Source organism: Phodopus roborovskii, unplaced genomic scaffold (assembly GCF_943737965.1).
Source record: "Phodopus roborovskii unplaced genomic scaffold, PHOROB, whole genome shotgun sequence".
Classification (NCBI taxonomy): domain Eukaryota; kingdom Metazoa; phylum Chordata; class Mammalia; order Rodentia; family Cricetidae; genus Phodopus; species Phodopus roborovskii.
The window spans coordinates 2,586,317-2,603,101 of NW_026126597.1; the positions used below are offsets into that span (position 1 = coordinate 2,586,317).

The 16,785-nt window shown below is 43.8% G+C and overlaps 1 protein-coding gene across 2 annotated transcripts in view; it reads left to right on the forward strand.

Annotated features, from left to right (window-relative positions):
- Nucleotides 1–16,785, forward strand: part of LOC127236843 (voltage-dependent calcium channel subunit alpha-2/delta-3) — a 775,613-nt gene that overhangs the window by 644,128 nt on the left and 114,700 nt on the right. For both annotated transcript variants that reach the window (XM_051204755.1, XM_051204756.1), the window contains 4 exons: nucleotides 5,499–5,582; nucleotides 13,150–13,221; nucleotides 13,482–13,543; nucleotides 14,869–14,936. In XM_051204755.1, the coding sequence (XP_051060712.1) occupies nucleotides 5,499–5,582; nucleotides 13,150–13,221; nucleotides 13,482–13,543; nucleotides 14,869–14,936 (286 nt within the window). The remainder of the gene's footprint in view (nucleotides 1–5,498; nucleotides 5,583–13,149; nucleotides 13,222–13,481; nucleotides 13,544–14,868; nucleotides 14,937–16,785) is intronic.

Genomic DNA, 16,785 nt, shown 5'->3' on the forward strand with positions numbered 1-16,785 from the left:
TCCACCTCCTAGAGATCATCCCTATGGAAACCTTGATTTGCCACTGGCAGGATGAAATCCAATTATAGCACTGTAGGGGAAGGGACATCACTCTGACACAAGCCCACATGTTCTTCCCCTTGGCCTTGAGAAAAGGCCACCAATACAGATTGAGGTTTGCTTTTAGAAATTTACATATTAAGAACCAGTTTATCCTGTGAGTATATCACAGGGGATGAGCAATGTATGACACAAGAATGGTACTTTGGAAACCAGCCTCAGCATCGGGGTAATTAACACTGGCCAAGGGAGCAAATGTTTAGGATGTTTTGTTAGAAGCTATGATGTTCTGGGCTCTGTGCTCAGCCATGTTTATTTTCAGTGCTTCTCAAGGCATCTCTGGGAACTGAAGGCTGAAACTATCTAGTGAGAAGAACAATGAGATTCAGAAACATGCACAACTAGGCATGGGTCATGAGAAAGAAGGCTAGACAGTGATCTGGGCCTAGCTTTTAGTTGCCATCCAGAAGCCTATGTTGAGCTAGTATGAGCCATTAATAGTGAGCTATGACCAACAACTTGAAGGTAGGCACTGATCCTCTTAGGGCAATTTTTCCAGGTCTTACAGAGAATCACTGTGCTTGGCACAGGGGATGAGAAGTATTTGGCATCCATTAGGATATAGCGATGTGTAGGTAAACAGGAAATGAATAGACAATTGAGTGTCCACAGGAGAGAAAGATGCACATGTCCCTTCTGAAACAGTCTCTTTAGGCTTAGAGAGGAGAGGGAGGGAGTCTTTACCAGAGGAATGTCTGGAGATAGAAACATCCTTCCAGATGGCTGGCTCTGTGTTGACCATATCCTCATTCAGATGGCACTGTTCTAAGCATGGTGTCTTCCTCCCATTTCCTTCCTTCCTTTCAGCAGTCTACAAAGTGTGAGCTTTTGATCAGTTAGCCTGTGCTATCTTGGTTGCATGGAGGTCACAGGTACATGTGTGGATGATGCTCCTGAGCCTTTCCCAAAGGGACACTGCAGAAGCAAAGCCATTATCATTCTCTCTAAATCAGAATAGCCACATCTTGGCTCACCTTGGTGTGCTTTCAAAGCCAGTTTGCAGTTGACACAGAAGGAGTTTGTATCCAGACCTTTAAATACTGTGCTTCAAGCAAGCCCTTGGGTAGTTCTGGCTTGCTCAAAGATGGGTGTCTTCTTCTCCCATCACCCTAGCCACTGACTTGTTTGTCTGCTCACCACATCTGGCCTTTATTTGAAACTCTACCTCAAAGTATTTCATAGCACACAATAGCTTTCCTTATTAAATTCTCCTAGACATTTCTTTTTAATTTCATAAAACAGGCACCAAAAGCTGCAGGCCTACCTGTGCCTCTGAAAGTCTGTTTACAACTCTTTGGAAACCATTTGCAATTCGTTAATCACATTTTCAAAGGAAGTTACAGATTATAGATATACTAACAATTGCCATATACAATGCCTGGCACCATAACAGGCTCCTTAAGAACAAGAAGGGAGTTGGGGATCCAGACCTGGGATTTGTCCCACACAGAGGCTGTGTGGAGGAGGAGAGGACCAGTCCCACTGTGGGAGAGTCTAGAGCTTAACTATTTGGCCATGGCCTGGAGGAGGTATGGAGAGAAACTATATGGAGCTGAGTTCTGCTCAGACACAGTAGTGCATCTTGGTAGGTGGCAAGGTATTTTGTAAATCAAATGTTCCCAAATAATCATTGAAGGAACAAAGTCTATACATATTTCACATAAAATGTACCTTTAAAAAGTAGTACATCAGGCTGAAGAGATGGCTCAGTGGTTGAAAATGCTTACAGCTCTTGTAGAGACCCAGGTGTGGTTGACAACATACATATTAGGCAGCTTACAGGTTCAGTAGCTCCCACACTCTCTTCCAGCCTCTTCAGTCAAACATGCTCATACACATAAAAACAATAAATACATGATCTCCAAAAGTAGTTCACTTACAAAAAAAGAAAGGAAGGAAGGAAGGAAGGCATTAAATGTGTATAATCGGACCATAAGCTGTTTGAAACTACAGGCAGAATTATTTTTAGGAAAAGGGTGTGGCGTAGACTGATGCGGTGGTATATATCTTTAGTGCTGGCCCTTGGGAGGTGGGCAGGTGGATCTGTATAAATCTGAAGACAATCTGATTTATATAGTTCCAGGCCAGCTAGGACAAACAGTGATACCATGTCTCCAAAAGGGAAGGAAGCAATTTGGATAGCATACGTTGTCATATCCAAGGAGGCAAAGATTTCAGGCACAGTGTGGTCCTGGTACACACATGTCTTCAGTTTTCTTTGCTTTCTCTGTACTGGCTTCATTCCCAGGATGACTCAAAGTAGTGGTCAAGGCAGCCATGAGGTGCTATAAGCTCCCATCTCACACCCTTAGCAATGTTGGTACATGGGAAACACCTTCTCTGGTACAATCCAGGAAAGCATCCCAGGTGTGGTCTTTTGAGTCCCTTTTGGGTTGTTGCGAGTTATGTTTCTTTCTCTGGACTAATTCCTGAGTCCTGGGATGTGAGCCATCCCCATATTGTCAGGCCCTGTGCCAGTCTCTGACCCAGCAATGGTACTGTCATCACTGGAGCCACATTTCTAGGGGCTGCAATTCAACCTAGGGACTTAATCTCAAAAATATGTGAAATGGGTCCAACTCTTTGCAAAGAGTCAGATCTACCTTGTATGCTGCCTGGCAGGAGTTGCCTAGGTGGAGAACCATTTAGCCTGACTCTGCTGGCAAGTTCTATCCTCATTTTGCAGCTCACTGGAAAGGCCTCACACAGTTTGTTCAGTTGCTTGCTTATTATCACAGATCCAGTGTGATGTGGGCAATGGCAGTACCCCTGCACCCCCTTCTTCTGACAAAAGCCCGTGCATACTTTGAAGATAAAGATGCACGGGGTATTTAGGACCTTAGAGTGGGTTTAAATTTAACAAAGGCTGAAATAGCATGAGGCTTACACAGAAATATTAAGGCAGAGATTAGCAGTCGTGGAGATATCCTTCCCTCATATTGGCTATATAATCTTACTTGACTTGTTTTGTTTGTTATTTAGCTTCTCAGAACCCATTTTCCTAGTTGTAGAATGGGCAATAACGGAAGCACAATTGAAGGAGGGAGGCTCAATAAGTCCATGGGAAGAGAGGAATAATGCTTACCTAACTTCCTATCTTTGGTGCCTTACGTGTGTGTGTGTGTGTGTGTGTGTGTGTGTGTGTGTGTGTGTGTGTGTGTGTATGGTGTTAGTTATGTATGTATTGGCCATGGGTATGTGCATATATGTACACGCGCATCCTGGAGCCAGAGATCTATGTCTAGTATCTTCCTCAATCATTCTCTGTTTTTTTAAGGCAGGGTCTCCCACAGAATCTGGAGCTCACTAGTGGCAAGACTGGATGGTTCATGAGCTCCAATGATCTGCCTGTCTCTGTCACCACATCCAGTGCCAAGGTCACAGATGCACTGCATCTGCCTTTTACACAGTCCTGGGGATCTGAACTCAAGTATTTATGTTTGCATGGCAGGCACTTTACCATCTCCATACCCCACCCCCATGCTTAATATCATCAAGGTATCCAGTATGTGTGTTCTTAGTAAGTGAATAAGGAACAGTTTTCAATGACCAAAGGAAGAATTCCTTCTACCGAAACAAAACATAAGAATCCTTCAGAGCCATCAGTAGGTGACCAAATCATCTGTGAAAGTGCGCTTTTGCAGGTAAAGTCTGGGATGGGTGAGCTTTTTGAGAATGGTTCTTACTGAAATGGGATTAAAAGCCCGTGGCCTTCTCAGCTGAGGTTCAGAACTGCTGTCAGACTCTGCTTTCCACAAGGAAAGTCCAGAGTTCTAGCACCCTGTGTGCCTCCCCAATGCCTCCCGCCCACGACTGTATCTCTCCCACATTCTTTCTTTCTCCAGTCACTTCTGCTTTTAGCAAGACTGGCTTGCTCAGCTTCTGTGCACACAGGAACTTTCCCTAACAGGATCCAACTGCTAATCTGCTATCGTTTACAGTGGCTTCCGAGGGAGTCACTTTCCTCCCTCCTCATCTGGAGTGGATCTGATGTCATAAAAGCGACTGTGAATGGTGAATGTCTTGTTAACTGGAAACCCCAGAGAAGTGAGGGAAGGCATGATCAATAGGGCAGGGTAACCCTCTTGGGTGGTTGTTGTGGGGAGGGGATTTTCTGGAGATGGTTGGGGATCCCCACAATGCAGTTGGCAAGGAATAGAGTGCAGGAGCGATGTTTGAGTTTGACGTTGTTTGCTACCACAGAGATGTGAGAATCGTCCCTTCTGGCCACTGTCACCTTGATTGCACTGAGGTCCACTTTAGACTTGTTCAGTTCTAAACAGGCAAAGGTCTCTCCTTGTGTCAGGGGTACCTTTAGGAACTGCATCTACAACCACCAACCAGTGCTTAAACTGGTGAGTAGAGGGGGGGAGGCCTTAAAACATGTAGACTGATCCTGCATCTCGCTTAGCTCTATTATTTCATCAAAAAGACTGACACAGAGAGCTGAAAAGAAAACAGAAACGTTTCTATGCATGTATCTTGTATATATGTACAAGTTCATCAGTGCACTATGAGCATTACCTTCTGAACTTGTAAAGTGCTTGGTTATTCCCAGCCTGCAGCAGAGGGCAGACTTTCCTACCTAATAAACACCCCAATAACCAACAGTAAAGGCCTTGAGACATACAAACATCCAGACACAAGAATAAATGGTCGATAAAATGGTACACTTGTTGGGTGACTAACTCCAGTGATTTGGGGGGTGGGGAAGTGAAACCATTCTACAAGTTACTAATGCACTCATCAGATTTTCCAGAGAAATGCCCTAATGACCATTAAATCTGGCAGCCATTCCCAATATTGCCATCTACTCCAGGTGAATGAGCCATGCTTAGCTTAGCGCTGTCATGGCCAGTAGCAAATAAAAGATATGCAAGCCAGCAAAGTGGTCTCCAGATACCTAGCCTAAGTCCAACTGCAGAAATCAAAGTTTTGTTTCTCAGCTGAGGATCTTGGAGGATGTTTGAAATAGGAAGTGTATGAAGCTTAGGGGAAAGGACAAGATTTTGATAAATGTATGTAGGTAGTGCTTTCCTCTGTCATAAAGGGCTGAGTTCATCAGCTTATTAATAGAGATGGGTCTCCCCACCTTTAACAAATTTATTGCATCAATGAGTAAGATAAATATTATTTGTGCCTGGCATTTTAGAGCCTAGAAATTCTCTAGGCAAATTCATGCCAAGCAAAGAATTGACCTTTATATTCTCCAGGTTAGAGGAAACATTTATAGCAATGCCTGTCATTAAAATTCTAATATTGTCACCCACAGGGTTTAACCCTGGTAGCTGTTGTTTATTCACAGTCTCTACGCAGGAAACAGGTCCTAGGAGGATGAAGATACCTTGGTTGATGATTCCATGACCATTTGTTTGTCTTTTTCTTCTTACCTATGGTAGTATGAAGAAGGAAAGAAGAGAAGGAAACCTAACTACAGTAGTGTGGACCTCTCCGAAGTAGAATGGGAAGACCGGGATGATGTGGTAAGAGACCCTTTCCAAGCCTCATGGGTGAGGGCTCTGTTGATCATACAGGATACCTCAGAAGCTGGTGCAGAGGGGCATGGATGCAACATCCCTTCTACTGTGGTTGGAGTTGTATAATTCTCCTTCCAGTCATTTGGGCCAGTTGTGCAGTCTGCCAAACATGTGCCCAGCAGGCTCTGGTTTCCTCTGCAGCTAATGTATCCCAACTTATGATGAGTACAATTGCCAGGACTGGCCTTAATCATCAGAGAATTCTGTCTGGGCAAAAGAAGACTCAGGAATTACAAGGTCAGGGCATCATACAGGCCAATAATACAGGCTCCAAGGAAGACAGAATCAACTTGTCAGGTCTACTTGGACAAAAGTCTTGTTTCTTAAGAACAGCAGAGGGGTTTGCAAGACTACTCTTTCCATGTGTGGTTGGCTTTCCACCTCCACCTGTACCCCCAATGCCATCCCCATTTCTTGTGCCTCTACCCCTCCCATGGGATGTTGAAGGGAACCATTTGACATCCCAGACTGTCTTCTCATGCTTGTGTATAGAAACAGCTCCCCTGTTGCTGCTTTCCTTATTTTCATAGCCTCTGCTCCCTAAATGGCCCTAGCTAGCAGGAAGCTCAGGTTTTTCTCCCTTGCCTATAAAATGCAAGAACCATATCTGTTATAGAGATTTAACCTATCCCTGTCTGGTTAAGTCCAAGTTCAGACCAAATAAATTTGCCATTCAGTGAAAGCTCCTGCCTCATCCACTCTTCTTCCCCCCCCCCCCACTTGCTTGTCATTGCTCTGACATCGTATGCAGTCAATGACCTGGAAGAGTTGTGACCAGGATCCTGCTGGGTTCTTGGGATTAAACTCGTGTGTTTGGTCCACACCAGCACCAGTGTGAACAGTTACACTGCCTGGGTTCTAATCGCACGTGTGTTGAGTCCTGTGTCTCTAATGTGTGACCATTCCTGCAGCAACTCCCAGTTGTCCTGATGGAGGGTTTTTGAGGATTAAACATATTGATAGATTGAAAGATAAAGAAGTGCTCACGCCATTTTTCGGCTATATGAGGATTCTGTGAATGGGCCCTGTGGCCCATTCCATTTTGGGTCTTTGCAGAGTAAAGATTCTTCATCTTTTCTGTTTTAATCACTGGGGAAGACAAAGCTGGTCACACTAACCCTTACTTCCCAAGTCCCACTCTCAGGGGCTGGCATGCTCTCACCTCTCCTTCACCTGGAATGTTTTTGCTCATCTCACTATTATTGCTCCTGTGCCTAGCTGGGGTTTTTGTGAGGACATCTCTGTTTGCTATTTGTGGCTCAGAAATGCTTCACATCTCACCACATTTTCCATTATGATTGGAGTTTTAAGTACCAGATTCCCAGAGTGTCCTTCACTTTCATGTGACTCAAGGTACTCTCAGAGTTACCACTTCACAAATCAGATCAATGTTCTTCTTATGTACAAATTGGTCTCTGGCTATCTTTTGTTTGCATCCCTTCTGGCAAGAAGTCCAAGGCTTTTGAAAGGTGAGTTCTTTCAATATCCATATTTTTGACATGGGAAAACCCAAACTGCCATCTATCCTGTGCCCCTGTGAGTGAACAATTTTTTTGAATCAGCAAAAAAAAAAAAAAAAAAAAAAAAAAACAAACAAAAAAAAAAAACATTTTTAAGTAATATACATAAAGGCCTGCACACCCATATGCTGTTGGGGAAGCTTGCAAATAAGTAACAAAGGACAGGTTTCAGGTCAAAATGTGTGAAGGACCAAGGAAGCAGATTTTACTGGGCAGTATCAGTGAACTTGGCCTGGCTGCAGAGACCCTGAATGGAGGACCCTGCTTCTTGTGAGCAGCAAGGCTCTTGTACAATTTAATGAGGACATTTATGGCATAAACCCCACATACTTCAAAAAATGATGTAATATCATGTATATCATTTAAACATTTGCAAAAATAGTCTGGCCAAAATTAAAATAAACGTGGCTGGAAGGATGGCTCAGTTGCCAAAGCGAATGCTGTGAGGATCTGACATTGGTCTCCAGCACCCATGTTAAAAAACCAGCCATATGGATGATGCAATTCGAGCTGTCATTTCAGTACTTGGGCTAGCCCCAGGGTTTGTGCCCCAAATCCCAGCAAGAGAGCCTGTCCAAAAATCAATGTGGATAATTTCTGAGGAACTGAATCCACCTTTAAACTCTGACCTCTACCTCCATACATATGTACTCCTACACACACACACATATACCTATATACACAAGCATACATACACATACACAAGGGAAAAGTAGACCTTATAATAGGAGTGTGCATGTGACTTCTGTTGCCATTATAGGGTGTTAGGTATCGTGTCAATTACTATGAAAAGGCAGATCTTTGGGGACCCATGTGTCAGCAATGAACCTTGAAATACACAGGATCAAGTCTTCTGAGTCACCAGGGAGAATCACCTCTGGGAAAGAAAAATTATATTGTTTTTTTTTTTTAATTTATTAACCCTTCTCCCTTTCCTTTCTCCAGCCCCTCCTAAAGATCCTCTCCACCAATCCCTCCCATGTTTCCTCAACTCTCAAGTTGATAGTCTCTTTTTATTTTATTATTATTGAGATTTATGTATTTGTGTGTGTGTGTATGTATATGTTTGTGTGTGTGAAGCATGTATGCACACACACACACACACACACACACATATATATATATACATATATATCTTAATGAGTCTGTTTTTAGTGTTTGTATGAATATGGTTTTAAGTTTGAAATTTCTGGAGATGACTGAAAGAATTAAGGCTAATTTTCAGTTTGGTCTTGTTACATTTTAGTCATTGCAGAACCTTTCCACAATGAGCAAGAATATTTCTATAAATAGAGAAGGCTCATATAAATAACAATAGCTACCAAATAAGGAACTTCTCTCAAACACAGTACCACCTTCAGTGTTATAAAGATGAGCTCATTTATTTCACATTGCAGTCCTGTCAAGTATCTACCCCCATTTTACAGTTAAGTAAACTGAGGCAGAGAAATTATGTCACAGTCCAAAGGCACACATCAGGATATCTGGCCCCCTATGCTATATCCCTGATACCCCTACTTTAGTGTGCCATGGAAAAAGCTCTAGAGTCCCAGAGTCATTGAAACCTCCATCTGGCACCTCATAAATGTGAGTTCTTACAAAGTAAATGTTCATCCATATGGGGGTATTGTTGACTCTTTGAGCACAAAAGGGGACTCTTTACTAGCTCTTAGTGGGCTAAATATGTGAGACAAGTATATGGTTACCCCAATGGTCAACGGACACCGCATTCACCCAAGCCAGTCTCTCAACTCCTTGCCTTACACTCAGGAAGAATGATGACCATGAAAGAGTGTCAGAAGGACAGGCAAAGGAAGTTTCACTGAGAAGTAAACTGAGAGGACACACACACACACACACACACACACACACACACACACACACACCAACCCTGCCGCAGGAAGAGATCTTGAAAATAAGCTATCAAGTCCTACTTTGGAAAAAGGCTGCATATAACTCCTACATTCCATTAAGGCAAATCTTGTTAGTGTGAATGTATGTGGGAAATTCTGGCTAGTTGATTGATCAAATGAATGTGCTCCCCCATCCTAACATGGACAAGACCACACCACCAGAAGAATCAGCTGTCATTATACAAGGAGACACAACCTACCTACAGTTTCTGGAGTTTTCCCCAGTGGGCTCTGCCTAAGAGGGAAGAGCAGCAGGCCTCCAGTGGGATAAGCATCCAGCTTTAACTGGAACACAGGGCTAGAAAAGTAGGTGCTTTGATGAAGTCACCCAAGCTGACAATCCCCAGGAACTCCAAGGAAGCACATGTGAACTAGGTGTCAGGGTGTATCCCAGAGACTGGGGAGGCTGATAGTGGCTACATTTTTATATCCTCTAGAGGAGGTTTTGCCTTTTCTGTTATTCATCTCATTGTGATGAGAGCAGCCTCTGTGGCCATTGCGTATCACACCTACAGATGTCTGGCATCTGATAGGGAACAAAAAAAAAAAAAAAAAAAAAAAAAAAAAAGTGCCATAGACCATTGACATCTGATTTGCCTTTCTTTGGGTGTGTTTAATCAAGCATCTATGCATGTGATTTTTAATGACAGTATAATCAGCTAACATATGGACACACCAAAACTTATTTTCAAGTTTTCCTCTGCCAAGCCATTTTCATTTTTTTCCAGCTGTTCATGATTACAAATCCAGGCAGTGGCAAGTTCAAAGACTGTTCAGGGCAACAACATGGTCATGCTCTTCCCGCCTTCCTTGGGGAGGATAGAATTGTTATTGCTCACCACTCTCACCTGAACTCTGGACCTCCCTCATGTCTGGAGACCACCAACTTCTTGAGAGATTATGTGCAAGGGATCCTTGTCAATACACAGCCCATTAAGAAAGAAAAGTGACTTCTAGAATGTTCTAGCCTCACAAAGTGCATTCCAATTATTAGTCTCTTCCCTCCTCTGATCATGAGAGCAGGCTATTACCTTCTCATGGGCTCTGAGTCCCAGAGCTAAAGTATATGGAAAAGCTATTGATAAGGTAAAACCACAGACCACACCACAGTCGATTTCTAAAACTTATTCTTTGAGAAAGCAAGAAATAACAACATATAATTCATACTAATGATAAAATCGCTAATTTTATCTTCTGATTTAGACAGCAGAAGTTTGGAACTTGTGGTGTGTGTGTGTGTGTGTGTGTGTGTGTGTGTGTGTGTGTGTGTTTGTGTGTGTGTGTGTGTGTGTGTGTGTGTGTACCACAAGCATGAAAAATCCCTTTGAAATCAGAAAGGGCTATCACAACACCTTGAGCTGGAGTTACAGGTGGTTATGATCTGCCCGTTTGGGGTGCTAAGAACCAAACTCAGGCCCACTACAAGAGTAGTGGGCATTCTTAATTACCCAGCCATCTTTCCAGTCCTAAGAACTTTGGTTTGGTAGATAGAGAGCCTGTGTTTCCTTGGTCAAGCTTCTTAGCCCCAGGCCTCAGTTTCCCTTTGGATCAACTAGATATGGAAATAGAAACACAGAAGACAGTTGTGAGAGGTTTTGTATGAGTGCCTGATCCTCAGGAAGTCTCAGTCAACAGTAGATTTCAGCAATGGGAGCTTGCCAATAACCTGGCATGTACAGCTTGGAAAGCACCCAGCAGGAGTTTTGGGTCTGGGTGGCTTCACTCAGAGTCATTTTTGATTGAACAAATGACAAAGGAAGACATCGAGGCACAGTGAGACCAAAGAATGTCTTGTACATGTCAGTGATGTGAGCCTTGCTATCTTGGAGTCCCTGATGCCCGTGATGTCTCCTCTTGAGTATGTCTAACTCATGGAGAGTTAGGGACAGTCATTTGAAATCCACAGAAATAGGGGTGATGTCATCAAACCACCCAGTAGACTCTGACCAGTGAAGAAAGGAAATTGAGTCTATGGAGACAGGAAATGCAAAGGCATCCTCAGTACCACGATGCATTCTTCACATAACTCATCGTCAAAGCAACAGGAGAAACATTGCTAAGACATTGGACATTGGTGTCCAGTCATATGAAGCTTGAATTTTGACTCCTTTCGGTAGCGGGAGGTGCCTGACACCACACCTAGGTGAGGAAGATGGAGGGCAGTAAGGCACAGAGAACAGTTAGTGTCACCTGGCCCTCCTCTGCTCATTGCCCATGTGTTCCTTACCAGAACTGTATGAGATGGATGCTGTGCTCAATTCTGTTCGACAGAAAAAGAAATTAAGTCAAGGAGAAAGTGGCGATTTACCCGTGATCATAAAGTTCTGTCTCTAGGGTCTATTTCTAAGTGACAGCATTCTGTCCTTCCTCAAAATGAGGTGCTCATGAGGAAGAGCTTATTATCCTTGCAAGACTAGCATTAACTGTCTAAGCCTTCACCTCCAGAAAGCATCCGCAACCCTGGCCATTGTCCCTTCCTGGCCCCATACTAATTGTTCTCTGCTACTGGGGGGGGGGTGAGGGGTAGGTTGGCTAGGACAAGCTGACATAATCTCTGGCTTGCCTGGGGAACTTGAGAGGGGAAGGTCCCAAATGGCTTTAGGCAGGCACCAGAAAGAGGAAAAATGAAAACCATGTTAAAGATAAATCGAGCTCGTTCTTAAAAGTTAGAAAGTAGACTTAATTAGGACCAGCTCTCTCCATCCAAAACCACAAAAGTTAAAATGGGAAAATATTTCCAGAAATGCCCATTATGTGTTGTTAAAAAATATCTAAAGTAAAATATATGTTTTATTTTATACATGCCTCCAGCTAAAAATTATGCTCTCTCAGAGAAGACGGGAATGCGAACCCAAATCTAGACAGCCTGGAATCAAATTTGAGGCACTGCAAGCCCTGCAGTTTTCTATCAGCCTGATCTCACTTGGGTTCCAAAGTAGGAAAGAGAGGAAAGGCATTAAAAACAAAAACAACACACACACACACACACACACACACACACACACACGCACACGCACACGCACACGCACACGCACACACACACACACTCATACATGCACATGTGTTCACATACACACATGCACATGCTCACACATGCAACATGTGCACACACATGCTCACATATGCACACACGTGTACACAAACATGCGCACACACATACACATGCTCACACATGTACACACATGGACATGCTCACACATGCAACACATGTACACACACAAACACACACACACATGTGCACATGCTCACACATGCACACATATGAATCCTGAAGCACAAAGAACAGTTCCCAATGACCAGCATGTCAGCCTTTGTTCCTAACCCATTAAATGGCCTTTCCTGTCATGTCCCCATGAAGGCACATCCTTCATCACCCAGACTGCTGTCCTCCTCTGAACTCAAGGAAGGCCACAGGTAATTAAATGAGGTCAGCCAGGGGGAGGGGAGGCAAGCCAGGCTCGCTGTTCCAAGATGGGACCTCCAAAACTCAGAGCAGGGGGTCAGCACTGTTCACTGTCTTGTCAGCCAGGCTGTTAATTGGGTGACCATCTGAAGCTGATTCATGCTGTGGAAAAAGAGTTACTGACTCCCCAGTGCCCCCCAATCTTTTAAACTACTGTTTAGAAAAAACATCTTTAACTTGATTATCTTTTGAAAAATGATTTCTTTGTGACAAATCAGTACCCCCTTTGAAAACTAACTTGTCCCCCAGAGACATTCCCGCTTGTTGATAGTTTTAGCAGATTGTCTAGAGTTCATTCTCTGACCTCTGGACTCATCAACATCCTGAGACCTCTCTTGTTGCTACCCCTAAGGGTTCACTTCTGTACCCCAAATCAGAGTTGGAAGTCATTTGTCCCTGTTCTCCCTCTCTCATTGTACAGGAGCAGGAGAGGTGTTGGGGTCCACTTGTGCATCTCAAATCAGAGTTCTGCATGCCATGTGCAACCTTATCCTCAGGAGCATGAAGAGTTGCTGGGAGTCCTTTCTGAACTGTGTACAGAGGACTTCTGAGCCTGGCATCCAATGACATGGAAATCCAGGGAGGCACTAATTCCCAATTTCATTTTCTTATTCTAGTTACGCAATGCCATGGTGAACCGGAAGACGGGGAAATTCTCCATGGAGGTGAAGAAGACCGTGGACAAAGGGGTACCTTTTTCTCAAACATTCTTGCCACTTCATTAAAACAAACCAGCGTGAAAAATTAGCTTTGAAGGTTCTCTTTGGAATAAATATCTTTCGCTGAGCTCATTTCTCTCTTGTCTTTACTTATCTCAAACAAGATTCATGTAGTATTATTATTAACCAGATCACAGTGTGTCCATTTATTTTTTATTGACTTCTGAAAAACGTCATCTAGCAGACTAACTATGTTTTCTTTTCTCTATGACTTTTCCCCCCCGATCTAGAAACGGGTTTTGGTGATGACAAATGACTACTATTATACAGACATCAAGGGTACTCCTTTCAGGTAGAGCTGACCATAATCATGGACATTCCATCAGACCTTTCAGTGTGTTTGTACCCAACCTGCTGGCCTCTCAGAGCTCATCATCTAAGGATAACAAACACCCCGCCCAAAGGCCGGAAAGAGTGAGGAAGGGGCTTTGCCCAGGCTGCTCTTTGTCTTTCTTCTAGAAGGGGGAAGATGGTTCAGGCCCACCCCAAATAGCCCATCCATTTGTCACAGCTGCACATTCCCTTCCCCTGCCTCCCCAAAAATCTCTGGGGCTCCCAGCAAGGGTGGAAGAGACCAGTTCAGAGGGTCACCAGGTTCTTCACCATCCACTTGCTGCCTCTTAAGACCCATTTGTCACCTTTTATTTTCATGCTCCAGTAACCCTGCAGGTGGCATTTCATCCCCTCCTTGTGCTTCTGTTTCAGCTTCTCTGAATGTCCTTTTGTGTTGTCTCTCTGTTATAGACTTTACCTTGTGGCCTGCTTTCAGATATGTATGGAACATTCCAAAGTTGCCTGCCACTGTGAACTCAATGTTGTTATGTGATTTGTAGAAAACAACAACTCTGTTTTAGTAGGGTTACTTCATGTGCCAGAGCTGGTATCTTTCAGAGTTAAGGGAGAGTTACCCAGTATAGACCAATCTGAAAAGTAAACTCTAGTGTCACTGTCCCCCACTGCCAAGGATTATGGCCAAATGCAATTTGGAACCAAGGAATCAAGGAACACATGAGCCACTAAATGGCTTTGCCAAATGAAGGGACTGTTTTTAAAAAACAGTCTCTCACTTTAGGCCAAAACAGAAAGGCATTTAAATCAAGCCAATAAGACTGTGGGAAAGCCCTTAGACTAGGGAGTGGACCAGGCTAACAGGCCAGCCATATAGCCGCGCTGCATTGGAGTGTCACTGGTCTTCGGAGTTTTGCTCTTGAGAAGAAGTCGGTTTTTCTGGGGTCTGGGACTCTGCCTAAGTTCAGAGCAGAGGTGTGTAAGGTGGTAGCAAGGAGCAGGGTGTGTGGCCTTGGGAGGACATCCAGTGGAGGGCTTTCTGGAGGGACGAGCTGTTGGCCACAAATCTTGCAAACACAACAGCAGCCAATTGCGGCTGGCATTTCCAATCGGAAATGACTTTGAAGCAGCTGCTTGGGCCTAAGAAAAACCAACACCCACTATAATCAGTGAGGTTTTTGAAAGTAAACTGTTGGAAAAATTGTTTACAGAACATGAAATGGAAATGCGAAAATGGAAAATAAAATAAAATAAAATAAAAATGCTAGCCCACAAGTCTATGCCAGTCACTACCCTGGACTTCAAGGTGTGCTTTGTTTCTCTGCACAGTTTAGGTGTGGCGCTCTCCAGGGGCCATGGGAAATACTTCTTCCGAGGGAATGTAACCATTGAAGAAGGTAAGACACAAACTTGGGCTGGCTTATCCTTGGGTGTGGGGAGGAAGGCCCAGAGCAAGCTCTGAGAGAACCGGGGATTGTGTGTGACGTTCAAGCCTCTGGCTAGTGATTTGGGCACTTGACTCAAATCATTGCCCTCTTAGCACCTTTTTCTTGCCAGTTTTATGTGGGTTTCTGAATAGTGGGAACCCTGGCCGGTGGCTGGCTTTGGTATATTCTTTTACCCATAAAGTTCTGGAGGCAAATTATAGGAATCTCATACCATTCTTCTCACATGTTCAGTGCTAGAGGAAGAATGAAATTAATGTAAAAGCACAAGTCTTAGGAGAAACAATGCAAAGAAAGATCTGGAAGCCTTTGCTGTCAACATAGCTGACCACCGGTCTCATTTGCATTGCGTTGTCCTTCATCCAAGGGAACTGTGACTACTGGAAAGACTGAAAGAGTTTGGGATGCAGAAGCAGGATCTTATAGCTCTGAGATCTTCCATGTTCAGAAAGTGCAGGTGCACAGTGACTCCCATAAACTTTAGTCTTCCCAAATCAGAAAGCACAAAGTTGCTGTCACAGAAATTATCCTTTACCTCCCCAACAACACATGAATCCTAAGCAGTTACCATTTCCAATTCTGTGAACACTTGGAATTATGTGAGTGTGGTGTTTAAAGGGCTCTTATTCTATGAGTGACAGAGTAAGACACTTGTTTAACCTGGCCTTTGGGTCAGGTCTGTTTGCTGATTGGCTCTGCAGTGTTTTACGGACACTGGGTTTTATCTGACAAGGAGCCATGATGTCTGATAGAGCAGAAGAGAAAGTAGAGGGATCCACTGAGTACTGGACAGAAGTAAGGATATACCCATCCAAGTGCCAAACATCTGGTGTCTCTTCTCAAAGACACATAAGAGAACATGAGTCAACCTTGTGGCCTGGACAAGATATACTCTAAAGGATGCATTCTCAGAAGACATGTTCCAATTTCTAGAATTTTCTAATTCAATGGGCTTTGTATAGCTTTGAATGCATCAGTGCCCCTGAAGCAATAAAATTCATAGCCAAGCCATTTGAGATGAAATGGCAACACTGATTCATGGTCAGAGCAGGAGAGGTCTTTAGTGAACCATTTGCCTCTCTAGTACCCCTCCCTTTAGCCTGACTCTCATTTGTTTTCTTCTCATGTCTGCCTTCCTCCCTCCCTCCCTCCTTCTCTCCCTCCCTCCCTCCTTCTATCCCTCATCTATTTTATGTTTTACCTCTCTTCTCACTGACTCTCTTCCTGCACAAAATTGCAGTCTTTTGAACCATTTTTCTAGTTACTACCTCCTTCCTGTGTGTTCCACAGCTGTTAGGCTGAGCCATCACTTGAGAGAATTCAGAACTAAGCAACAAATTAGCTTGAATACTTAGCAAGGGGGCGAGTGTCTGGTTATCCACACAAATGAGATCAGATCTTCCTCTCTCTGTGGGTCCTCTGTAAACAAAAGGACTCATCCCTGTCAGCTCCCCGAGTAAAAGAGGCCAGGAAAGCTGCTTTCCCCGAGGCTGCTAGCCAAAAGCTCTCATCTGTGAGAGCCTTGGCCTAATCATAGTTCTCTTCTATTCCTGGAGTGGAAAGTTCTTTGAGGATGGTAGCCATATTCTGGGAGGGAGTGTGCTGTGGCGGTCTTCCACATGCTTTGCCAGTGCCTGCTGCTACCAAGATGATGAATAGCAAATTTTTACTCAGAATGGTAAGAGATCAGGGCTGAGGGTTTAGTTCAATGGTAGAGCACTGGTCTTGGAAGCATCATACCCTGGAATCAGTCCCTAGAAGTCCTAAAACAGTGTTGAAGGTTGAACGAAGCCTGAGCTGG